General features: G+C 61.6%; 2 protein-coding genes across 2 annotated transcripts; one reads left to right on the top strand and one right to left on the bottom strand.

Moving 5' to 3' along the window:
• Window positions 1-1,169: 1,169 nt before the first annotated feature.
• CTU1 (cytosolic thiouridylase subunit 1) lies at window positions 1,170-17,914 on the bottom strand (the record flags this gene model as incomplete). The annotated part of the gene is given in 5 exon segments (XM_050308950.1): window positions 1,170-2,919; window positions 3,025-3,119; window positions 5,635-5,914; window positions 5,916-6,143; window positions 17,909-17,914. Coding segments are annotated over 4 exon segments (2,350 nt in total), but the record flags the coding sequence as incomplete, so codon positions are not given.
• A 503-nt stretch (window positions 17,915-18,417) lies between these two features.
• Window positions 18,418-25,689, top strand: LOC126636591 (serine/threonine-protein kinase WNK4-like). Its single transcript, XM_050308948.1, has 4 exons — window positions 18,418-18,493; window positions 20,744-20,764; window positions 23,620-23,732; window positions 25,539-25,689. The coding sequence occupies exons 1-4, from the start codon at window positions 18,436-18,438 to the stop codon at window positions 25,680-25,682; spliced, it is 336 nt and encodes a 111-aa protein (XP_050164905.1). The 5' UTR covers window positions 18,418-18,435; the 3' UTR covers window positions 25,683-25,689.
• Window positions 25,690-25,777: the final 88 nt, after the last annotated feature.

Genomic DNA, 25,777 nt, shown 5'->3' with positions numbered 1-25,777 from the left:
CCACCACTGCCATCCCCACCACCCTCAACCCCAGTAGCCCCCTTCCCCTCCCAGTAGGCCCCCTGCTCCTCCTGGTGGCCACCACTCCTCCTCCTGGTGGCCACCACCGCCACCTCCACCACCCTCCACCCAGTAGCCCCTGTTCCCCTCCTGGTGGCCACCACACCCATCCCGGTGGCCACCACCCCTCTCCACCACCCTCAACCCATGGTATCACCCCCATTCACCATCCCTCCCAGCTCCTGTTCCCGTCCCAGTACCTGCCCCTCCTGGTGGCCACCACCCCTCTCCCAGTGGCCACCACTGCCATCTTCAAGACCCTCCTGGTGGCCACCACCGCCACCTCCACCACTCATCCCAAACCACGTAGTCCCTCCTTTCCCCTTCCCGGTAGCCCCTGCTCCCTCCTGGTGGCCACCACTCTCCTCCTGGTGGCCACCACCGCCACCTCCACCACCCTCAACCCAGTATCCCCCATTCCCCTCCCAGTGGCCACCACTGCCATCTCCACCATCTCCTTCACAGTGGCCACCACAGCCATCCTGGTGGCCACCACCACTCCCTCCATCACCCTTAACCCAGTCCCCCTTCCCTCCCAGCACCCCCTTCCTCCCAGTGACCACTCATTCCCTCCTTCGTGGCCACCACTGCCACCTCCGTGACCCTCAACCCCGTAGTCCCCATTCCCCTCCCAGTAGCCACCATGCCCCTCCTGGTGGCCACCACTGCCATCTCCACCACCCTCAACCCCGTGGCCACCACCCCCATCTCCAAGACCCTGCTGGTGGCCACCACTCCTCTCCCAGTGGCCACCACTCCTCTCCCGGTGGCCACTGTCGCCACCTCCACCACCCTCAAGCCCGCACTCCCCATTCCCTCCCAGTGGCCACCATTCCCCTCCCAGTAGCCCCCCTGCCCCTGCTGGTGGCCACCACTGCCATCTCCACTCCCATCTCCACCGCCCTCAACCCAGTAGCCCCCCTGCCCCTCCTGGTGGCCACCACTGCCACCTCCACCACCCTCAACCCAGTAGCCCCCCTGCCCCTGCTGGTGGCCACCACTGCCACCTCCACCCCCATCTCCACTGCCCCCCTCCCAGTAGCCCCCTGCTCCTCCTGGTGGCCACCACTCCCTCAACCCAGTAGCCCCTGCTCCCTCCCCAGGCCCACCCTGGGCCCTGCCCCTGCGCAGCCCGCCCAGCATCGCGCACACCAAGCAGAGCTCCGCGCTGGCCACGGCCCCGCAGCGCCCGCACGCCCTGGGGGGGCTCCCCTTGCCCCCTGACCCCCCCCCCAGTGCCAGGCGGCGCCCCGAGTGCGCCAGGGCGGGCACGGCCGCGGGCCGGGCGGCCTCCAGCTCCTTGAGCAGCCCCCGGGCGTGGGCGCGGAAGGCGAGCGGGGCGTGCCGGCACTCGGCGCTGGCGTAGGCCAGGCCCAGGAAGCGCGCGTACAGCACCACCTCCCGCTGCGCCGCGTGCCGGAGGGGCTTCAGACGGCCCGCCCACGGCAGGGGGGGAGCCTGGGGAGGGGTCTTGGGGGGACGGGTTGGGGTCTTGGGGGGTTTGGTTGGGATCTTGAAAGAGCTCGTTGGGTTCTTGAGGGAGCTCGTTGGGTTTTTGGGGGGTTTGGTTGGGATCTTGGGGGGTTTGGTTGGGATCTTGAAGGGTTTGGTTGGGGTCTTGGGGGAGCTCATTGGGTTCTTGAAGGAGCTCGTTGGGTTCTCAAGGGGTTTGGTTGGGATCTTGAGAGAGCTCGTTGGGATCTTGAAGGGTTTGGCTGGGTCGTTGTTGGGTTTGGTTGGGTTCTTGGCAGGTTCCGTTGGGTTCTTGAAGGGTTTGGTTGGGTCGTTGTTGGGTTCTGTTGAGTTCTTGATGGGTTCTGTTGGGTTCTCAAAGGGTTTGGTTGGGTCGTTGTTGGGTTTCATTTGGTTCTTGAAGGAGCTCGTTGGGTTCTCGGGGGGTTTCATTGGGTTTTTGGCAGGTTGGGTTGGGTTGGAGTTGAATTCTGATGGGTTCTTGTTGAGTTCTGGTGGGTTCTGGATGAGTTCTGATGGGTTCTGGATGAGTTCTGGTGGGTTCTGGATGAGTTCTGTTGAGTTTCTGTCAGGTCCTGTTGGGTTCTTGTTGAGTTCTGTTGAGTTTTTGGTGATTCCTGACGAGTTTTCGTTGGGTCCTGTTGGGTTTTGGTTGAATCCTGTTGGGTTTGGGTTCAATTCCATCAGGTTTGGGTTCAATTCCGTTGGGTTTGGGTTGAATTCCGTTGGATTTGGGTTCAATTCCGTTGGGTTTGGGTTCAATTCCATCAGATTTGGGTTGAATTCCGTTGGATTTGGGTTCAATTCCGTTGAGTTTCCGTCGGGTCCCGTTGAGTTGCCGGAGACTCCAGTTGGGTCCTCAACGGTTGACAAGAGTGGAGGAACCTTCCTGGTGGCTCCAGCGGCCCCACTGGTGTCCCCAGTGGCCTCACTGGTCTCACTGGTGTTACTGGTGTCCCCAGTGGCCTCACTGGTCTCACTGGTGTCCCTGTTGGTGGTCTCGCTGGTCTGATTGGTCTGACTGGTGTCACTGGTGGCCTTGTGCACCGCGCAGCGCAGGCGGGCGATGTCCCCAGTGGTGTCCCCATTGTCCCTATTGGTGTCCCTGTTGGTGGCCTCACTGGTCTCACTGGTGTTACTGGTGTCCCCGGTGGTGTCCCCAGTGGCCCCACTGGTCTCACTGGTGTCCCTGTTGGCCTCACTGGTGTTACTGGTGTCACTGGTGTTACTGGTGTCACTGGTGGCCTCATGCGCCGCGCGGCGCAGGCGGGCGACGTCCCTGTTGGTCTCACTGGTCTCACTGGTCTCACTGGTGTTACTGGTGGCCTCACTGGTGTTACTGGTCTCACTGGTGTCCCCAGTAGCCTCACTGGTGTTACTGGTGTCCCCACTGGTGTCACTGGTGTCCCCAGTAGCCGCGCGGCGCAGGCGGGCGACGTCCCTGTTGGTCTCACTGGTGTCACTGGTGTTACTGGTGTTACTGGTATCCTCACTGGTGTCCCCAGTAGCCGCGCGGCGCAGGCGGGCGACGTCCCCGCGCAGGAAATTCATCAGAACGGTCTCGGCCACGTCGTCCAGGTTGTGCCCTGGGGGACCAGTAAGCACCAGTAAGCACCAGTAAGGACCAGTAAACACCAGTGAGCACCAGTAAATACCAGTAAACACCAGTAAATACCAGTAGGAACCAGTACGTACCAGTAACCGCCAGCGAGCACCACTAAATACCAGTAAACACCAGTAAATACCAGTAGGAACCAGTACGTACCAGTAACTGCAAGTGAGCACCAGTAAATACCAGTAAACACCAGTAACTACCAGCCAGCACCACTAAACACCAGTAAATACCAGTAAATACCAGCAAACACCAGTAAATACCAGTCAGCAGCACTGAGCACCAGTAAATACCAGTAAACACCAGTAACTAACAGTCAGCACCAGTCAGCACCAGTAAATACCAGTAAACACCAGTAACTACCAGTCAACACCAATAAATACCAGTAAACACCAGTAAACACCAGTAACCACCAATCAGCACCAGTAAATACCAGTAAACATCAGTAACCACCGATCAACACCAGTGAGCACCAGCAAACACCATCACCCTCCTCCTGAGCACCCCCTCCCAGTGCCCTCCCAGTGCCCCCCAATCCCCTCCCAGTGCCCTCCCAGTGCCTCCCAATCCCCTCCCAGTGCCCCCCAATCCCCTCCCAGTCCCCTCCCAGTGCCTCCCAGTCCCCTCCCAGTGCCCCCCAATCCCTCCCAGTGCTCACCAGTGGCTATCCAGTCTGCTCCCATCTCCCTGGCCGCCACCTCCAGTGCCCTCCTCCTGAGCACCCCGCAGATGCAGCGCTCCCAGTGCCTCCCAGTGCCCTCCCAGTGCCTCCCAGTGCCCCCCAATCCCCTCCCAGTGCCCCCCAATCCCTCCCAGTGCCTCCCAGTGCCTCCCAGTGCCCCCCAATCCCTCCCAGTGCCCCCCAATCCTCCCAGTCCATCCCAGTGCCCCCAGCTATCCAGTCCGCTCCCATCTCCCTGGCGCCACCTCCAGTCGCCCTCCTCCGAGCACCCCCAGACTCCAGCGCCTCCCAGTGCCTCCCAGTGCCTCCCAGTGCCTCCCAGTGCCCCCCAATCCCTCCCAGTGCCTCCCAGTGCCCCCAATCCCTCCCAGTGCCTCCCAGTGCCCCCAATCCCTCCCAGTCCCTCCCAGTGCTCACCAGTAGCTATCCAGTCTGCTCCCATCTCCCTGGCCGCCACCTCCATCGCCCTCCTCCTGAGCACCCCGCAGAAGGTGCAGCGGCTCCCAGTGCCTCCCAGTGCCTCCCAGTGCCTCCCAGTGCCTCCCAGTGCCTCCCAGTGCCTCCCAGTGCCCCCCAATCCCCTCCCAGTTTCTCCCAGTGCTCACCAGTGGCTATCCAGTCCGCTCCCATCTCCTGGCCGCCACCTCCAGTGCCCTCCTCCTGAGCACCCCCGCAGATCGCGGCTCCCAGTCCCTCCCAGTGCCTCCCAGTGCCTCCCAGTGCCTCCCAGTGCCTCCCAGTGCCCCCCCAATCCCTCCCAGTGCCCCCCAATCCCCTCCCAGTTTATCCCAGTGCTCACCAGTAGCTATCCAGTCTGCTCCCATCTCCCTGGCCGCCACCTCCATCGCCCTCCTCCTGAGCACCCCGCAGAAGGTGCAGCGGCTCCCAGTGCCTCCCAGTGCCTCCCAGTGCCTCCCAGTGCCCCCCAATCCCCTCCCAGTGCTCACCAGTGGCTATCCAGTCTGCTCCCATCTCCCTGGCCGCCACCTCCAGTGCCCTCCTCCTGAGCACCCCGCAGAAGCGTGCAGCGGCTCCCAGTGCCTCCCAGTGCCCCCAATCCCCTCCCAGTCCCTCCCAGTGCTCACCAGTAGCCATCCAGTCTGCTCCCATCTCCTGGCCGCCACCTCCATCGCCCTCCTCCTGAGCACCCCGCAGAAGTGCAGCGGCTCCCAGTGCCTCCCAGTGCCTCCCAGTGCCCCAATCCTCCCAGTGCCTCCCAATCCCTCCCAGTGCCTCCCAGTCCCTCCCAGTGCTCACCAGTGGCTATCCAGTCTGCTCCCATCTCCCTGGCCGCCACCTCCATCGCCCTCCTCCTGAGCACCCCGCAGAAGGTGCAGCGGCTCCCAGTGCCCCCCAGTGCCCCCCAATCCCCTCCCAGTGCCTCCCAGTGCCCCCCAATCTCCTCCCAGTCCCTCCCAGTGCTCACCAGTGGCTATCCAGTCTGCTCCCATCTCCTGGCCGCCACCTCCAGTGCCCTCCTCCTGAGCACCCCGCAGAAGTGCAGCGGTCCCAGTGCCTCCCAGTGCCTCCCAGTGCCTCCCAGTGCCTCCCAGTGCCTCCCAGTGCCCCATTCCCTCCCAGTGCCTCCCAGTGCCTCCCAGTGCCTCCCAATCCCCTCCCAGTGCCTCCCAGTGCCTCCCAGTGCTCACCAGTAGCTATCCAGTCTGCTCCCATCTCCCTGGCCGCCACCTCCAGTGCCCTCCTCCTGAGCACCCCGCAGAAGGTGCAGCGGCTCCCAGTGCCTCCCAGTGCCTCCCAGTGCCCCCCAATCCCCTCCCAGTGCCCCCCAGTCCCTCCCAGTGCTCACCAGTGGCTATCCAGTCTGCTCCCATCTCCCTGGCCGCCACCTCCAGTGCCCTCCTCCTGAGCACCCCGCAGAAGGTGCAGCGGCTCCGCGCCGCCCCCAGGGCAGTTCCAGCCTCGTCCACGGTGACCCCGAAGAGGTTTTGGTGGCCCAGGAGCAGCAGGGGCAGCCCCAGGGTGGTCCCAAAACCCCTGACGGCCCCCAGGGAGGGTTCCCGGTAGCCGTCGATGCCCTCGTCGATGGAGAGCAGCGCCAATCTCAGCCCCAAATTGATGGTTTTGGTTCAATTTACACAAAATGTGGGCCAGCACCGTGGAATCTTTGCCCCCCGAGGCCGCCACGGCCACGGCCTGGCCGGGTCTGGGGGTCCCCCGGGGGTCCCGCAGGGCCCGAAGGGTCTCGGCCTCAAAGGCGGCCACGAAGCAGCGGCGGCAGAACGGGAGGAGCGAGCGGGAGCGGAGCAGGGACGAGGGCTGGGAGCGGCAGCGGCTGCAGGGAGGGGGGGCCATGGCCTGGGGGGGGAAAAACGGGTCAGGGGGCACCCCAAAAACCCCAAATGGGGCTGGGGGACCCCAAAAATTGCACACAAAGAGCTCAAAATTGTACCCGGAGAGCCCCCAAAATGAGCCCGGGACGCCTCAAGTTGGCACCAAAACCCAACCTGGGAACCCCTAAATGACTCTGAGACCCCATAAATGACCCCAGGGACCCCATAAATGACTGCAGGACAACCAAAGTGACCCCAGGATCCCCAAATTGCACCCAGAGACCCCCAAAGTGACTCCAGGACCCCCAAAATGCACCCGGAGAGCCCCCGGAACAACCCCGGGACGCCTCAAGTTGGCACCAAAACCAACCCTGGGACCCCATGGACTGATCTTGGGACCCCTAAAATGAGCTCAAGACCCCCGAAATGACCCCAGGACCCCCTAAATGTGTCTGAGACCCCCAAATTGGCACCCAGGGACCCCCAAAGTGACCCCAGGACCCCCAAATTGCACCCAGAGAGCCCCCAAAACAACCCTGGGACGCCTCAAGTTGGCACCAAAACCAACCCTGGGAACCCCAAAATGACTCTGAAACCCCCAAAATGACCCCAGGGACCCCCTAAATGACCCCAAGGACCCCCTAAATGTGTCTTAGACCCCCAAATTGGCACCCAGAGACCCCCAAAGTGATCCCAGGACCCCCAAATTGCACCCAGAGAGCCCCCAAAACAACCCCGTGACGCCTCAAGTTGGCACCAAAACCCACCCTGGGACCACCAAAATGACTCTGGGACCCCATAAAGTGATCCTGAGACCCCCAAAATGACCCCAGGGACCCCCTAGATGTGTCTTGGGCCCCCAAATTGGCACCCAGAGACCCTCAAAGTGACTCCAGGACCCCCAAATTGCACCCGGAGAGCCCCCAAAACGACCCCGGGACACCTCAAGTTGGCACCAAAACCCACCCTGGGACCCCCAAAATGACTCTGAGACCCCAAAAATGACCCCAAGGACCCCCAAAGCTATCCCAGGAACCCCCTAAATGATCCAGGGACCCCCCCAAAGTGACTCCAGGAGCCCCAAATTGCACCCAGAGAGCCCCCAAAATGAGCCCAGGACTCCTCAAATTGGCACCAAAACCAACCCTAAACTGAGAGTGGAAACCCCAAAACTGACCCAGGAACCCCCAAAATGACCCCAGGAACCCCCTAAAGGACCCAGAGATGCCCAAATTGGCACCCAGAGACCCCCAAAGTGATTCCAGGACCCCCAAATTGGCACCCAGAGAGCCCCCAAAATGAGCCCAGGATGCCTCAAGTTGGCACCAAAACCAACCCTGGGACCCCCAAAATGACTCTGAGACCCCATAAAGTGACCCAGGGACCCCCTAAATGACCCCAGGGACACCCTAAATTATCCAGGGACCCCCAAAGTGACCCCAGGACCCCCAAATTGCACCCAGGGACCCCCCAAAATGAGCCCAGGGGAGGAGGAAGCAGCTGCAGGGAGGGGGGGCCATGGCCTGGGGGGGAAAAATGGGTCAGGGGGTACCCCAAAAACCCCAAACGGGGCTGGGGGACCCCAAAAATTGCACACAAAGAGCTCAAAATTGAACCCGGAGAGCCCCAAATCGCACCTAAAAAGCCACCGAAACGACCCCGGGACACCTCAAGTTGGCACCAAAACCAACCCTGGGACCCCCAAAATGACTCTGAGACCCCATAAATGACCCCAGGGACCCCATAAATGACTGCAGGACATCCAAAGTGACCCCAGGACCCCCAAATTGGCACACAGAGACCCCCAAAGTGACTCCAGGACCCCCAAATTCCACCCAAGGACCCCCAAATTGCACCCAGGGACCCCCCAAAACGAGCCCAGGGGAGGAGGGAGCGGCAGCGGCTGCAGGGAGGGGGGGCCATGGCCTGGGGGGGGAGAAACAGAGGGGAAATGGGTCAGGGGGCACCCCAAAAACCCCACACGGGGCTGGGGGACCCCAAAAATTGCACACAAAGAGCCCCAAATTGCACCTAAAAAGCCACCAAAACGACCCCGGGATGCCTCAAGTTGGCACCAAAACCCACCCTAAACTGACAGTGGAAACCCCAAAACTGACCCTGGGATCCCCAAAATGACCCCAGGGACCCCCTAAATGATCCAGGGACCCCCAAAGTGACTCCAGGACCCCCAAATTGCACCCAGAGAGCCCCCGGAACGACCCCGGGACGCCTCAAGTTGGCACCAAAACCCACCCTGGAACCCCCAAAATGACTCCAGGACCCCCAAAATGACCCCAGGACCCCCAAAACTATTCCAGGGACCCCCTAAATGATCCAGAGACCCCCAAAGTGACCCCAGGACCCCCAAATTGCACCCAGAGAGCCCCCAGAACGACCCCGGGACTCCCTAAGTTGGCACCAAAACCCACCCTGGGACCCCAAAAATGACCCCAGGAACCCCCTAAATGACCCCAAGGACCCTCTAAATGACTCCAGGGACCCCCTAAATGATCCAGGGACCCCCAAAGTGACTCCAGGACCCCAAAAATTGCACCCAGAGACCCCCAAATTGCACCCAGAGAGCCCCCAAAATGACCCCGGGATGCCTCAAGTTGGCACCAAAACCAACCCTGGGACCCCCAAAATGACCCCAGGGACCCCCTAAATGTGTCTTAGACCCCCAAATTGTCACCCAGGGACCCCCAAAGTGATCCCAGGACCCCCAAATTGCACCCAGAGAGCCCCCGGAACGACCCCGGGACGCCTCAAGTTGGCACCAAAACCCACCCTGGGACCCCCAAAATGACTCTGGGACCCCATAAATGAGCCCAGGAACCCCAAAACTATCCCAGGGACACCCTAAATGATCCAGGGACCCCCAAAGTGACTCCAGGACCCCCAAATTGCACCCAGAGAGCCCCTGGAACGACCCCGGGACACCCCAAGTTGGCACCAAAACCAACCCTGGGACCCCCAAAATGACTCTGAGACCCCCAAAATGACCCCAGAGACCCCCTAAATGACCCCAGGGACCCCCTAAATGTGTCTGGGACCCCCAAATTGGCACCCAGAGACCCCCAAAGTGACTCCAGGACCCCCAAATTGGCACCCAGAGAGCCCCCAAAACAACCCCGGGACGCCTCAAGTTGGCACCAAAACCAACCCTGCAACCCCCAAAATGACTCTGAGACCCCCAAAATGAGCCCAGAAACCCCCAAAATGACCCCAGGGACCCCCTAAATGTGTCTTAGACCCCCAAATTGGCACCCAGGGACCCCCAAAGTGACCCCAGGACCCCCAAATTGCACCCAGGGACCCCCCAAAATGAGGCCAGGGAAGGAGCGAGCGGCAGCGGCTGCAGGGAGGGGGGGCCATGGCCTGGGGGGGGAAAAACGGGTCAGGGGGCACCCCAAAAACCCCACACGGGGCTGGGGGACCCCAAAAATTGCACACAAAAAGCTCAAAATTGCACCCGGAGAGCCCCAAATCGCACCTAAAAAGCCACCGAAACGACCCCGGGACGCCTCAATTTGGCACCAAAACCCACCCTGGGACCCCCAAAATGACCCCAAGGACCCCCAAAATGAGCCCAGAACTCCCTAAATGACCCCAGGGACACCCTAAATAATCTAGAGACCCCCAAATTGGCACCCAGAGACCCCCAAAGTGACTCCAGGACCCCCAAATTGCACCCAGAGAGCCCCCGGAACGACCCCGGGACGCCTCAAGTTGGCACCAAAACCAACCCTGGGACCCCCAAAATGACCCAGGGACGCCCAAAATGAGCCCAGAACTCCCTAAATGACCCCAGGGACCCCCTAAAGGACCCAGAGATGCCCAAATTGGCACCCAGAGACCCTTAAAGTGACTCCAGGACCCCCAAATTGCACCCAGAGAGCCCCCGGAACGACCCCGGGACGCCTCAAGTTGGCACCAAAACCCACCCTGGAACCCCCAAAATGACTCCAGGACCCCCAAAATGACCCCAGGACCCCCAAAACTATTCCAGGGACCCCCTAAATGATCCAGAGACCCCCAAAGTGACCCCAGGACCCCCAAATTGCACCCAGAGAGCCCCCAGAACGACCCCGGGACTCCCTAAGTTGGCACCAAAACCCACCCTGGGACCCCAAAAATGACCCCAGGAACCCCCTAAATGACCCCAAGGACCCTCTAAATGACTCCAGGGACCCCCTAAATGATCCAGGGACCCCCAAAGTGACTCCAGGACCCCAAAAATTGCACCCAGAGACCCCCAAATTGCACCCAGAGAGCCCCCGGAACGACCCCGGGACGCCTCAAGTTGGCACCAAAACCCACCCTGGGACCCCCAAAATGACTCTGGGACCCCATAAATGACCCCAGGGACCCCCTAAATGATCCAAGGACCCCTGAATGACTCCAGGACCCCAAATTGGCACCCAGAGACCCCCAAAGTGACTCCAGGACCCCAAATTGCACCCAGAGAGCCCCTGGAACAACCCCGGGACACCCCAAGTTGGCACCAAAACCAACCCTGGGACCCCCAAATGACCCAGAGACCCCAAAAATGAGCCCAGGGACCCCCTAAATGTGTCTGAGATCCCCAAATTTGCACCCAGAGACCCCCAAAGTGACCCCAGGACCCCCAAATTGCACCCAGAGAGCCCCCAAAACGACTCCAGGACACCTCAAGTTGGCACCAAACCAACCCTGGGACCCCAAAATGACTCTGGGACCCCATAAATGATCCCAGGGACCCCTAAAATGACTCTAGAGACCCCAAAATGACTCTGAGACCCCCAAATTGACACCCAGAGACCCCCAAAGTGACCCCAGGACCCCCAAATTGCACCCAGAGAGCCCCCAAAATGAGCCCGGGACGCCTCAAGTTGGCATCAAAACCAACCCTAAACTGACAGTGGAAACCCCAAAACTGACTCAGGGACCCCCCAAAATGACCCAGGGACCCCCTAAATGTGTCTGGGACCCCCAAATTGCCACCCAGAGACCCCCAAAGTGACCCCAGGACCCCCAAATTGCACCCAGAGAGCCCCGAACGACCCGGGACGCCTCAAGTTGGCACCAAAACCCACCCTGGGACCCCAAAATGACTCCAAGGACCCCCAAAATGAGCCCAGAACTCCCTAAATGACCCCAGGGACCCCCTAAATGTGTCTTAGACCCCCAAATTGGCACCCAGGGACCCCCAAAGTGACCCCAGGACCCCCAAATTGCACCCAGGGACCCCCCAAAACGAGCCCAGAGGAGGAGGGAGCGGGAGCGCAGCAGGGAGGGGGGGCCATGGCCTGAGGGGGGGAAAAACAGAGGGGAAATGGGTCAGGGGGCACCCCAAAAACCCCAAATGGGGCTGGGGGACCCCAAAAATTGCACACAAAAAGCACCCAGAACGACCCCGGGACGCCTCAAGTTGGCACCAAAACCAACCCTGGGACCCACAAAATGATTCTGAGACCCCATAAAGTGATCCTGAGACCCCCTAAATGACCCCAAGGACCCCCTAAATGTGTCTTAGACCCCCAAATTGGCACCCAGAGACCCCCAACGTGACCCCAGGACCCCCAAATTGCACCCAGAGAGCCCCCAAAACGAGCCCAGGGGAGGAGGGAGCGGCAGCGGCTGCAGGAGGGGGCCATGGCCTGGGGAAAAACGGGTCAGGGGCACCCCAAAACCCCACACGGGGCTGGGGACCCCAAAAATTGCACTCAAAAAGCACCCGGAATGAGCCCGGGACGCCTCAAGTTGGCACCAAAACCCACCCTAAAATGACAGTGGAAACCCCAAAACTGACTCAAGGACCCCCAAAATGACCCAGAGACCCCCTAAAGGACCCAGAGATGCCCAAATTGGCACCCAGGGACCCCCAAAGTGACCCCAGGACCCCCAAATTGCACCCAGAGAGCCCCCAGAACGACTCCGGGACGCCTCAAGTTGGCACCAAAACCAACCCTGGGACCCCAAAATGACCCCAAGGACCCCAAAATGAGCCCAGAACTCCCTAAATGACCCCAGGACCCTCTAAAGGACCCAGAGACCCCCAAATTGGTACCCAGAGACCCCAAAGTGACTCCAGGACCCCCAAATTGCACCCAGAGAGCCCCAAAACAACCCCGGGACGCCTCAAGTTGGCACTAAAACCAACCCTGGGACCCCCAAAATGACCCCAGGGACCCCTAAATGAGCCCAGGGACCCTCTAAATGATCCCAAGGACAACCTAAATGATCCAGGACCCTAAAGTGATCCTGGGACCCCAAATTGGCACCCAGAGACTCCCAAATTGGCACCCAGAGACCCCCAAAGTGACTCCAGGACCCCAAATTGCACCCAGAGAGCCCCCAGAACGACCCCGGACGCCTCAAGTTAGCACCAAAACCAACCCTGGGACCCCCAAAATGATTCTGGGACCCCAAAATGACCCCAAGGACCCTCTAAATGACCCCAGGGACCCCTAAATGATCCAGGGACCCCCAAAGTGACTCCAGGACCCCCTAAATGATCCAGGGACCCCAAAGTGACTCCAGGACCCCCAAATTGCACCCAGAGAGCCCCCGAACGACCCCAGGACGCCTCAAGTTGGCACCAAAACCAACCCTGGGACCTCCAGAATGACTCTGGGACCCCTAAATGACCCCAGGACCCCTAAATGTGCCTTAGACCCCCAAATTGGCACCCAGAGACCCCCAAAGTGACTCCAGGACCCCCAAATTGCACCCAGAGAGCCCCCAAAACGACCCCGGGACGCCCCAAGTTGGCAACAAAACCAATCCTGGGACCCCCAAAATGACTCTGGGACCCCCAAAACTATCCCAGGGACCCCCAAAATGACCCCAGGGACCCCTAAATGTGTCTTAGACCCCAAATTGGCACCCAGAGACCCCCAAAGTGACCCCAGGACCCCCAAATTGCACCCAGGGACCCCCAAAACGAGCCCAGGAGGAGGAGCAGCAGCAGCTGCAGGAGGGGCCATGGCCTGGGGAGAAACAGAGGGAATGGGCCAGGGGCACCCTAAAACCCCACACAGGGCCAGGGATCCCAAAATTGCACACAAAGAGCTCCAAATTGCACCCAAAAGGCCCCGAACGACCCCGGATGCCTCAAGTTGGCACCAAAACCCACCCTGGGACCCCAAAATGACTCTGGGACCCCATAAATGACCCCAGGACCCCTAAATGTGATTTGAGACCCCCAAATCGACTCCAGGATGCCTATAATGAGCCCAAGGACCCCTAAAGTGACCCCAGGACCCCAAATTGCACCCAGGGACCCCAAATGCACCCAGAGAGCCCCCGAACGACCCCGGACGCCTCAAATTGGCACCAAACCAACCCTGGGACCCCCAAATGACCCCAGGACCCCTAAATGTGTCTTAGACCCCCAAATTGGCACCCAGAGACCCCCAAAGTGACCCCAGGACCCCCAAAATGCACCCAAGGAACCCAAAATTGCACCCACAGAGCCCCCAAATGACCCCTGGGTGCCTCAAGTTGGCACCAAAACCCACCCTGGGACCCCAAAATGACTCTGGGACCACCTAAAATGACTCTGGGACCCCTAAATGACCCCTAGGGACCCCATAAATGTGTCTGGGACCCCAAATTGGCACCCAGAGACCCCCAAAGTGACCCCAGGACCCCCAAATTGCACCCAGAGAGCCCCTGAACGACCCGGACGCCTCAAGTTGGCACCAAACCCACCCTGGGACCCCCAAAATGACTCTGAGACCCCCAAAATGACACCAGAGACCGCCTAAATGACCCCAGGGACCCCCTAAATGTGTCTGGGACCCCCAAATTGCCACCCAGAGACCCCCCAAAGTGACTCCAGGACCCCCAAATTGCACCCAGAGAGCCCCCGGAACGACCCCGGGACGCCTCAAGTTGGCACCAAAACCAACCCTGGGACCCCCAAAATGACCCAGGAACCCCTAAACGAGCCCAGAACTCCCTAAATGACCCCAAGGACCTCTAAATGACCCCAGGGACCCCTAAATGACCCCAGGGACCCCCAAAGTGACCCCAGGACCCCCAAATTGCACCCAAGGACCCCCAAATTGCACCCAAGGACCCCCAAATTGCACCCAGAGAGCCCCCAAAACGACCCCGGGACGCCTCAAGTTGGCACCAAACCCACCCTGGGACTCCCAAAATGACTCTGGGACCCCTAAATGAGTCTGGGACCCCCTAAATGTCCCCAGGGACCCCATAAATGTGTCTGGGACCCCCAAATTGGCACCCAGAGACCCCCAAAGTGACTCCAGGACCCCCAAATTGCACCCAGAGAGCCCCCGGAACGACCCCGGGACGCCTCAGTTGGCACCAAAACCAACCCTGGGACCCCCAAAATGACCCAGGAACCCCCAAAATGAGCCCAGAACTCCCTAAATGACCCCAGGGACCCCCTAAATGTGTCTTAGACCCCCAAATTGGCACCCAGAGAGCCCCCAGAACGAGCCCGGGACGCCTCAAGTTGGCACCAAAACCCACCCTGGGACCCCCAAAATGACTCTGGGACCCCATAAAGTGACCCAGGGACCCCCAAAATGACCCCAGGGACCCCAAAACTATCCCAGGGACCCCTAAATGATCCAGGGACCCCAAAGTGACTCCAGGACCCCAAATTGCACTCCAGAGAGGCCCCGAACGACCCTCGACGCCTCAAGTTGGCACCAAAACCAACCCTGGGACCCCCAAATGACTCTGAGACCCTAAAATGTGTCTGGGACCCCAAAATGACCCCAGGAACCCCAAAATGACCCCAGGACCCTCTAAATGACCCTAGGGACCCCCAAATTGGCACCCACAGACCCCAAAGTGACCCCAGGACCCCAAATTGCACTCCAGAGAGCCCCGGAACGACCCCCGGATGACCCAATTGGCACTAAAACCCACCCTGGGACCCCAAAATGACCCCAGGGAGCTCCCTAAATGATCCCAGGACCCCTAAAGTGACCCCAGGGACCCCCAAAATGTGTCTGGGACCCCCAAAATGACCCTCAGGACCCTCTAAATGACCCCAGGGACCCCCAAATTGGCACCCACAGACCCCCAAAGTGACTCCAGGACCCCCAAATTGCACCCAAGGAACCCCCAAATTGGAACCCAGAGACTCCCAAAGTGACCCCAGGAACCCCTAACGGATCCTGAGAACCCCCAAAGTGACCCCAGGACCTCCCAGAGCCCCTGGAGACCCCCTAAATCTCCCCTCCAATGGTCCAAATGAGCCCTCCCAGATCCCCTCAAAACCCCTCGGACCCCCAAACCCCTCAAATTCCTCCCAACCCCCCATAGGACCCCTAAACCCCCCCAGGACCCCCAACCCTCCCCAGGATCCCCAAATGTCCCTCAAATCCCCTCCAAATTCACCCCAGGACTCCCCAAATCCCCCGGACCCCAAAATCCCCCAAATCCCCCGATTGGTCCCTCCCAGACCCTCCAAGACCCCCCAAATTCTCTGTGGGACCCTCCAAACCCCATCCAGGACCCCCAAATCCCCCCAGATACCCTCAAATTCCCCCAAGATCCCCCAAATCTCCTCAAATACCCAAAAGCCCCCCAACCCCCCTCAAACCCCCAGGAGCCCCCAAATTCCTGGCTCGAGACCCTCAAATTCCCCCAAAATCCCCCAGATCCTTCCTGACCCCCCAAATCCCCCCCAAATCCACCCCAAGATCCTCCAAATCCCCTCAAATCCCCCCAAATCCCCTAGGACCCCCTAAATCCCCCACAAAATCCCTCGACCCCCAAACTCCCTCGAATCCCCTCCAGGACTCCCCCAAATCCCCCCAACCTCCCCAAATCCCTCAAATTCCCAAATCCCCCAAAGCCCCCCAAACCCCTCCCAAATCCACCTCTGACCCCCCAAATCCCCCAAGACCCCTCAAACCCCCACTGGACCCCAAAATCTCCCAAACTCCCCCCAAATCCCCCAGGACTCCCCAAATCCCCCTGACCCCCCAAAATCCACCCCAGGACCCCCCAAATCCCCTCAGATCCCCCCCAAACCCCAAATCCCTCCAGGACCCCCAAATCCCCCAAAATCTCCCCCAAATCCCCCAGGACACCCCCAATAACCCCCCCAAATCCCCAATTGGTCCCTCCCAGACTCTCCAAGACACCCCCAAATCCCCCAGGACCCCCAAATCCCCCCCAAATCCCCTCAAACCCCCCACTGGACCCCAAAATCCCCCCAAATCCCCCCAAAATGCCCCCAGGACCCCCAAATCCCCCCAAAAATCCCTGGACCCCCAAATCCCCCCCAATCCCCCAACCCTCCCCAGATACCCCTCAGGACCCCCAAAATCCCCTCAACCTCCAAATCCCCTCGACCCCCATATTCCCCCCAAATCCACCCCAGAACCCCCCCAAGACTCCCCAAACCCCCCAGGACCCCTAAAATCCTCCCCAATCCTCCTAACCCCCCCAAATCCCCTCGATTAGTCCCTCCCCAGACCCTCCAAGACCGCCCCAAATGCCCCCAAAATCTCCCCCTAAACCCCCAAATCCACCCCTAGGACCCCCAAAATCCCCCCCAAATCCCCCCAAACCCCCCAAATCCCCTAAAATCCCCCAAGTCCTCCCAAAATCCTCTCCCCAAATCCCCCCAGGACCCCCAAATCCCCCAAATTCCCCAAGTCTCCCCCCAAATCCTCCCAGGACCTCCCAAATACCCCCAGCCCCCCCAAATCCCCCCCCAAATCCACCCCAGGACCCCCCAAATTCCCTCAAGACCTCCCTAAATCCCCCTAAACCCCCCAGGACCCTCCCCAATCCCCCAACCCCCCCAACTCCACCCCAACCCCCCTAAACCCCCAGGACCCACCAAATTCCCCCAAGCTCCCCCAAATGCCCCCTCAAATCGCCCCCCACACCACCCCAGGACCCCCTAAATCTCCCAAGTCCCCCCTCAAACTCCCCCAAATCCCCCCAGGACCTCCCAAATACCCCCCAAATACCCCCAAACCTCTCCCAAATCCCCCAAATCCCCCTAAGCCCCCCAAATGCCCCTCAAATCGCCCCCTAAAATCACCCCTGACCCCCAAATCCCCTGAGCTCTCCCCAAATCCTCCCAAATCCCCCAAGACCCCCCAAAATCCCCCAACCCCCCCAAATCCCTGATTAGTCCCTCCCCAGACCCTCCAAGACCGCCTCAAATGCCCCCAAAATCCCCCTAAACCCCCAAATCCACCCCAGGACCCCCCAAATCCCCTCAAATTCCCCAGGACCCCCAAATCCCCCCAGCCCCTCCCCCAAATCCCCCCAAATCCACCCCAGGACCCCCCAAATCCACCCTCAACCCCCCCAGGACCCACCAAATTCCCTAAGCCTCCCCAAATGCCCCTCAAATCGCCCCCAAATCTCCCCAAGTCCCCCCCAAATCCCCCCCAGGACCTCCCAAATACTCCCCCAACCCCCCAAATCCCCCCAGGACCCCCAAATCCCCCCGAACCCCCAAATGCCCCCAGGCCCCCCCAAATGCCCCTCAAATCCCCCCAAATTCACTCCTGACCCCCAAATCCCACCGAGCTCTCCCAAATCCCCTCAAAATCCCCCTAAATCCTCCCAACCCCCAGGACTCCCCAAAATCCCCACCTGACCCCAAATCCCCTCAAATCCCTCCAACTCTCCCACATCCCCCATTGGTCCCTCCCAGACCCTCCAAGGCCGCCCCAAATCCTCTCCAAACCCCCCAAATCCCCTCAAATCCCCTAAACCCCCTAATCCCCTAAAATCCTCTCCCTAAAATCTCCCCAAGTCCCCTCAGGACCCCCAAATCCCCCCATTCCCCCTCACCTCAGGTTTGGTCGTGCCTCCTCGCGCCGCTTCTTTCCCTGCCCTGCCTCCGCGTGCCTCAAGCTCCCGCCCCTTTTAATGACTGACTAATCAGCGCCTTCCTCCTTCCTTAACCCTGCCCTCCACCCAAACCCACCAATCCGCGCCTCGTTTTCCGGGTGGGAGGCACTTCCGGGTGGGATGATCCAATGGGAGCGGAGGGGCGTGGCCTGAGGAGTGAAGCCACGCCCACCGCGGGATTTAGGGGACCGCAGCCCCAAAAATTGGGGGCGGGGCTTAAATGGGGAGGGGCGGGGTTTGTTCGGTTGGATGGAAAGGGCGTGGCTTGAGAAAAGGGGCGTGGTTTTGCCAAAAGGGGCGTGGCTTTAAGCGGGAAATCCCCAAATTGGGTGGTTTTTGGGTGGTTTTTTGGGGGGGTCACGAGGTCCAAAGTGGGGGTGGGGAGGGTCAAGGGTGGCCCAATCAGCTGAGGAGCCTCGAGGGGGCGTGGCCTCTCGGCCCCTCCCCACCCCTCGGCAGTGGCCGCCATGGAGCCCCCCGGGACCCTCGGCCTCCTCCTCCTCCTCCTCCTCCTCCTTGGGATGGGTGAGGCCCCTCCCCACCCTGGGGTCCCCATGACCCTCCCCACCCTGCTGAACCCCCTGCCCCTCCCCCACCCTGTGGAACCCTCCCTGCCCCTCCCCACCCGGGCTCCCATGACCCTCCCCCACCCTGTGGAACCCTCCCTGCCCCTCCCCCACCCTGGGGTCCCCCACCCCTCCCCACCCTATTGACCCCACCCTGCCCCTCCCCCACCCTTTGGGGTCACCCCAGCCCTTCCCCACCCTGTGAACCCCTCCTGCCCCTCCCCCACCCTTTGGGGTCCCTTCCTGCCCCTCCCCACCCCTGTGAGACCCCACTCTGCCCCTCCCCACCCCGGGGTCCTCCTGCCCCTCCCCCACCCTGGGGTCCAGCCCTCCCCACCCTTTAGGACTCCCTGCCCCTCCCCCACCCCAGGGGTCTCCGTGACCCTCCCCACCTCTGCTGAACCCCACTCTGCCCCTCCCCACCCTGGGTAACCTCAGTGCCCCTCCCCACCCCTGGGTACTCCTCTGCCCCCTCCCCACTCCTGTGGGACCCACCCTGCCCCTCTCCCACCTCTTGGGTCTCCAGCCCCTCCCCACCCCTTGGGGTCTCCTGCCCCTCCCCACTCCTGTGAGACTCCACCTGCCCCTCTCCCACCTCTTGGGGTCCTCCAGCCCCTCCCCCACTCCTTGGGGTCCTTCCTGCCCTCCCCACCCCCAGGCCCCAAAAGGGAAGTGAAGGGACAGGGTGGGGTGGGGAGGGAATGAGGGGGAGGAAATTAGGTCCAGCCCCTCCCACCCCAAGGATGCGATTCAGCCCCTCCCCACCCCAGGTGACCTCCCCACCCCAAGAGTTGCAATCCAGCCCCTCCCCACTCCTCAGCCCTCCCCCACCCCAGGAGATGGTCCAGCCCCTCCCCACCATCAATGACTTTCCCAGCCCTCCCCACTCTTCTCAGCCCCTCCTCCACCCTTACGATCTTCCAGCCCCTCCCCATCCCAGGAGATGAAACCAGCCCCTCCCCACTTCTCAGCCCCTCCCCACTCCTTAATGACCCCTCAAGGGTGGGGAGGGGCTGATTTGTTTGATGGGTGGGGAGGGGCTGATTTGTTTGATGGGTGGGGAGGGGCTGATTTGTTTGATTTTGGGGTGGGGAGGGGCTGATTTGTTTGATGGGTGGGGAGGGGCTGATTTGTTTGATGGGTGGGGAGGGGCTGATTTGTTTGATGGGTGGGGAGGGGCTGATTTGTTTGATTTTGGGGTGGGGAGGGGCTGATTTGTTTGATGGGTGGGGAGGGGCTGATTTGTTTGATTTTGGGGTGGGGAGGGGCTGATTTGTTTGATTTGGGGTGGGGAGGGGCTGATTTGTCTGATGGGGTGGGGAGGGATGATTTGTTTGATGGGTGGGGAGGGGCTGATTTGTTTGATGGGGTGGGGAGGGGCTGATTTGTTTGATGGGGGTGGGGAGGGGCTGATTTGTTTGATTTTGGGGTGGGGAGGGGCTGATTTGTTGGATGGGTGGGGAGGGGCTGATTTGTTTGATTTTGGGGTGGGGAGGGGCTGATTTGTTGGATGGGTGGGGAGGGGCTGATTTGTTTGGATGGGTGGGGAGGGGCTGATTTGTTTGATTTTGAGGGGGAGGGGCTGATGTGTCCTTGCCCTCCCCACCCCCTTTGTTTGATTTTGGGGTGGGGAGGGGCTGATTTGTCTGATGGGGGTGGGGAGGGGCTGATTTGTTTGGATGGGTGGGGAGGGGCTGATTTGTCTGATGGGGGTGGGGAGGGGCTGATTTGTTTGGATGGGTGGGGAGGGGCTGATTTGTTTGATTTTCGGGTGGGGAGGGGCTGATTTGTTTGATTTGGGTGGGGAGGGGCTGATTTGTTGGATGGGTGGGGAGGGGCTGATTTGTTTGGGTGGGGAGGGCTGATTTGTATGATGGGTGGGGAGGGGCTGATTTGTTTGATGGGGTGGGGAGGGGCTGATTTGTTTGATTTGGGTGGGGAGGGCTGATTTGTTTGATTTTGGGGTGGGGAGGGGCTGATTTGTCTGATGGGTGGGGAGGGGCTGATTCGTTTGATTTTGGGGTGGGGAGGGGCTGATTTGTTTGATTTGGGGTGGGGAGGGGCTGATTTGTCCCTGCCCCTCCCCACCCCCTTTGTTTGATTTGGGTGGGGAGGGCTGATTTTTCCCCTGCCCCTCCCCACTCTCTGTGTGTGGTGGGGAGGGGCTGATTTGTCCCTGCCCTCCCCACCCCCTCTTGTTTCCCTCCAGGCTCAGCCTCGGCCCAGACAGGTGGGGAGGGGCACGGGGGGCATTTGGGGTCACTGGGGGTCATTTGGGGTCATTGGGGGTCTGGGGGTCCTTTGGGGTCCTTTGGGGTCATTTGGGGGTCTGGGGGTCACTGTGGGGTCATTTGGGGTCATTTAGGGTCATTTGGGGTCTTTTGAGGTCACTGGGGATATTTGGGTCATTTGAGGTCACTGGGGTCCCTGGGGTCATTTGGGGGTCTGGGGTCACTTTGGGATTTTTTGTGGTAATTTGGGGTCATTTGGGGTCATTTGGGGGTCTGGGGTCATTGGGGGTCTGGGGGTCATTTGGGGTCACTGGGGGTCATTTGGGGTCCTTTGGGGTCACTGGGGGTCATTTGGGGTCTTTGGGGTCATTGGGAAGGTCATTTGGGGTCTTTGGGGTCATTTGAGGTCACTGGGGTTAATTTGGGGTCATTTGGGGTCTTGGAAGGGTCATTTGGGGGTCTGGGGTCACTAGGGCCATTTGGGGTCTTTGGGGTCATTGGGGGTCATTTGGGGTCTTTGGGGGTCCTTTGGGGTCATTTTGGGGTCCCTGGGGGTCATTTGAGGTCCCTGGGGGTCATTTGGGGTCCCTGGGAGTCACTAGGGGTCATTTGGGGTCTTGGAAGGGTCATTTGGGGGTCTGGGGTAACTGGGAGGTCTTTTGGGGTCATTTGGGGGTCGGGGGTCATTTGGGGTCTTTGGGGGTCCTTTGGGGTCACTGGGGGTCATTTGGGGTCCTTTGGGGTCATTTAGGGAGTCTGGGGATTAATTTGGGTTCATTTGGGGTCACTGGGGTCATTTGGGCATGGGGGTCATTGGGGTCCCTGGGGATATTTGGGGTCATTTGGGGTCACTGGGAGGAAATTTGGGGTCATTTGGGGTCTTTTGGGGTCCCTGGGGGTCCTTTGTGGTCATTTAGGAGTCTGGGGGTTAATTTGGGGTTATTTGGGGTTGGAGGGGTCATTTGGGGTCATTTGGGGGTCTGGGGGTCACTTTGGGATCTTTTTGGGGTCATTTGGGGTCATTTGGGGTCACTGTGGGTCATTTGGGGGATATTTGGGGTCATTTTTGGTCATTTGGGGTCTTGGAAGGGTCATTTGGGGGGTCTGGGGGTCATTGGGGTCATTTGGGGTCATTGGGGGGGTCCTTTGGGGTCATGGGGGTTTAATTTGGGGTCCTTTGGGGTCATTTTGGGGTCCCTGGGGGTCATTTAGGGTAATTTGGGGTCATGGGGGTCATTTGGGGTCACAGGGGGTCATTTGGGGTCATTTGGGGGTCTGGGGGGTTAATTTGGGGTCATTTGGGGTCATTTAGGAGGGTCTGGGGGTCACTTTGGGGTAATTTGGGGTCATGGGGGGTCATTTGGGGTCTCTGTGGGGATATTTGGGGTCATTTGGGGTTGGAGGGGTCATTTGGGGTCACTGGAAGGAAATTTGGGGTCCCTGGGGGGTCATTTGGGGTCACACTGTGGGGGGTCAGGGGGTCACAGTGGGGTCACTGTGAGGTCACTGTGAGGTCACAGTGTCCCCCCCTCCCCCCAGAGTGCCCGGGGTGGGGGTCCCTGGGTGGTCCCTCGGTGGGGTCACAGTGGGGTCACAGGGGGGGGTCACAGTGTCCCCTCCCCCAGAGTGCCCGGGTGGGGGTCCCTGGGTGGTCCCTCGGTGGGGTCACAGGGGGGTCACAGGGGGGTCACTGTGGGGTCACTGTGGGGTCACAGTGAGGTCACTGATCCCTCCCCTCCCCCCAGAGTGCCCGGGGTGGGGGTCCCTGGGTGGTCCCTCGGTGGGGTCACTGTGGGGGGGTCAGGGGGGGTCACTGATCCTGCCCCTCCCCCAGAGTGCCCGGGGTGGGGGTCCCTGGGTGGTCCCTCGGTGGGGTCACTGGGAGGGGTCAGGGGTCACTGTGGGGGTCAGGGGTCAGGGGGTCACAGGGGTCACTGATCCCACCCTCCCCAGAGTGCCCAGGGTGGGGTCCCTGGGTGGTCCCTCGGTGGGGTCACTGTGGGGTCACTGTGGGGTCACTGTGAGGTCACAGGGGGGTCACAGGGGGGGTCCCTGGGTTTGGGGTCACTGTGAGGTCACAGGGGGGTCACAGGGGGGTCACTGACCCGCCCCTCCCCCCAGAGTGCCCATGGGGGTCCCTGGGTGGTCCCTCGGTGGGGTCACTGTGGGGTCACTGTGGGGTCACAGGGGGGTCACAGGGGGGTCACTGTGGGGTCACTGTGGGGGGTCACAGGGGGTCACTGATCCCTCCCTCCCCCAGAGTGCCCGGGGTGGGGTCCCTGGGTTTGGGGTCACAGGGGGTCACTGTGGGGGTCGGGGGTCCCTGGGTTTGGGGTCACAGGGGGGTCACTGTGGGGTCACAGTGGGGTCACAGATCCCTCCCCTCCCCCCAGAGTGCCCGGGGTGGGGGTCCCTGGGTTTGGGGTCACAGGGGGGTCACTGTGGGGTCACTGTGGGGGGTCAGGGGGTCACTGTGGGGTCACTGTGGGGTCACAGTGGGGTCACTGATCCCTCCCCTCCCCCCAGAGTGCCCAGGGTGGGGGTCCCTGGGTGGTCCCTCGGTGGGGTCACTGTGGGGGGTCAGGGGTCACAGTGGGGTCACAGGGGGTCACTGATCCTTCCCTCCCCAGAGTGCCCGTGGGGGTCCCTGGGTGGTCCCTCGGTGGGGTCACTGTGGGGGGTCAGGGGGTCACTGTGGGGTCACTGTGAGGTCACTGTGAGGTCACAGGGGGGTCACAGATCCTGCCCCTCCCCCCAGAGTGCCCAGGGTGGGGGTCCCTGGGTGGTCCCTCGGTGGGGTCACTGTGGGGGGTCAGGGGGTCACAGTGGGGTCACAGTGTCCTCCTCCCCCCAGAGTGCCCGTGGGGTCTCTGGGTGGTCCCTCGGTGGCCGCTCTCGTTGTGGTCGATGTCGCTCTCAGCGTCGTCGCCGCCGCAGCCGCCTTCTGGGCTGGGGGGAGGGGCACAGGTGAGGGGGAGGGGCCTGATGGGAGGGGAGGGGCCTAGGGAGGGGAGGGGCATTCTGGGCCAGGGAGGGGCACAGGTAGGGGAGGGTTCTGGGGAGGGGCATTCTGGGCTGGGGGAGGGGCACAGGTAGGGGAGGGGTTTTATGGGGAGGGGCCTGGGGAGGGGAGGGGCATTCTGGGCCGGGGGAGGGGCACAGGTAGGGGAGGGGCTGGGGGAGGGGAGGGGCATTCTGGGCCGGGGGAGGGGCACAGGTAGGGGAGGGGCTGAGGGGAGGGGGAGGGGCATTCTGGGCCGGGGGAGGGGCACAGGTAGGGGAGGGGCTGGGGGAGGGGAGGGGCATTCTGGGCTGGGGAGGGGCAAAGGTGAGGGGAGGGGCTGGGTGGAGGAGGGGCTTTATGGGAGGGGAGGGGCTTTATGGGAGGGGAGGGGCCGGGAGGGGGCTGGGGAGGGGCCTGGGGGAGGGGGAGGGCAAAGGAAAGGGAGGGGCTTGGGAGGGCACAGGTAGGGGAGGGGCCTGGTGAGGGGGAGGGGCTTTATAGGATGGGGAAGGGCTCAGGTGTGGGGAGGGCTGGGGGAGGGGCCTGGGAGGGGCCTGGGGGAGGGGAGGGGCATTCTGGGCCGGGGGAGGGGCACAGGTAGGGGAGGGGCCAGGAGAGGGCACAGGTAGGGGAGGGGCTTTATGGGAGGGGCTTTATAGGAGGGGCCTGGGAGAGGGGGAGGGGCAAAGATGAGGGGAGGAGCATGGAGAGGGGCCTTCTGGGCTGGGGGAGGGGCCCAGAAAAGGGGAGGGGCCTGGGGAGGGGTCTGGGGGAGAGGGAGGGGCTTTATGGGCTGGGGGAGGGGCTGGGGGAGGGGTAAGGGCTTTATGGGAGGGGAGGGGCCTGATGGGAGGGGAGGGATTTATGGGGAGGAGCTACATGGGAAGGAGGGGCCTGGGGAAGGGCCTGGGGGAGGGGCCAGGAGGAGGGGCTTTATAGGATGGGGAGGGGTAAAGGTCAGGAGGGGCCTGGGGAGGGGAGGGCTTTATGTGGGGATGGGGCCTGATGGGAGGGGGAGGGGCACAGATATGGGGAGGGGCTTTATGGGAGGGGAGAGGGCCCTCTGGACCAGGGGAGGGGCACAGGTAGGGGAGGGGCTTGTGGGGGAGGGGCTTTATGGGAGGGGGAGGGGTTCTGGTGAGGGTCCTGGGGAGGGGCATTCTGGGCTGGGGAGGGGCTCAGGTAGGGGAGGGGCCTGGGGAGGGGCCTGGAGGAGAGGAGGGGCACAGAAAATGGGGAGGGACCTAGGGGGAAGGGGCACAGAAAAGGGGAGGGGCCTGGGAGAGGGGCACAGGCAGGGGAGGGGCCTGGGGAAGGGGGACTAGCCTGGGGGAGGGGCCTGGGAGAGGGGAGGGGCTCATGTAGGGGAGGGGCCTGGGGTTTTATAGGATAGGAGAGGGGCAAAGGTAGGAGGAGGGGCCTGGGGAGGGTCCTGATGGGATGGGGAAAGGCTTTTGGGAGGGGGATGGGCACAGATATGGGGAGGGGCTTTATGGGATGGGAGGGGCTTTGTGGGTGGGGAGGGGCCCTCTGGGCTGGGGAGGGGCAAAGGTGACGGGGAGGGGCTTTATGTGGGGGAGGGGCACAGGTGATGGGGAGGGGTTTTGTGTGGGGAGGGGCCTGATGGGAGGGGGAGGAGCTTTATGGGAAGGGGAGGGGCAGAAGGGAGGGGGAGGGGCCCAGGTTTGGGGGCGTGGCCAACAGAGATTGACCCGAACCACCCGAGGGGGCGTGTCCAGCCCTGACCACGCCCCCTTTTCCCCCCTCAGCCCGGCGCAGGCCCCGCCCCCCGGAGCCGGACCCCGCCTACCAGGAGCTGCAGGGCGCGCGCGCCGACCTTTACAGCGAGCTCAAGCGCTGAGCCGCAACCTCCTCTCGATAAAATGCGATTTTGGGCTTTTTTCCCTCAATAAACGCAAAAAAACCCCCAAATTTCGTCCTTTTTTTGATTTTCGCGCCATTTTTGGGTCGCGCTCTGTCCGTGACGTCATCGCGGCGCGACCGGAAG

This window comes from Myiozetetes cayanensis, unplaced genomic scaffold (genome assembly GCF_022539395.1).
Source record: "Myiozetetes cayanensis isolate MyiCay16 unplaced genomic scaffold, myiCay2020 scf136, whole genome shotgun sequence".
NCBI classification, from domain to species: Eukaryota; Metazoa; Chordata; class Aves; order Passeriformes; family Tyrannidae; genus Myiozetetes; species Myiozetetes cayanensis.
This window is presented reverse-complemented; position numbering and strand designations above follow the sequence as displayed.

Excerpts from the sequence above, each read along its gene's own strand:
- LOC126636591 (XM_050308948.1), top strand. The coding sequence starts at position 18,436 with ATGGAGCCCCCCGGGACCCTCGGCCTCCTCCTCCTCCTCCTCCTCCTC. Across the intron at positions 18,494-20,743 it reads CCTCCTCCTCCTTGGGATGG|GCTCAGCCTCGGCCCAGACA; the intron begins GTGAGGCCCCTC and ends GTTTCCCTCCAG. Across the intron at positions 23,733-25,538 it reads GGCTGGGGGGAGGGGCACAG|CCCGGCGCAGGCCCCGCCCC; the intron begins GTGAGGGGGAGG and ends TTCCCCCCTCAG.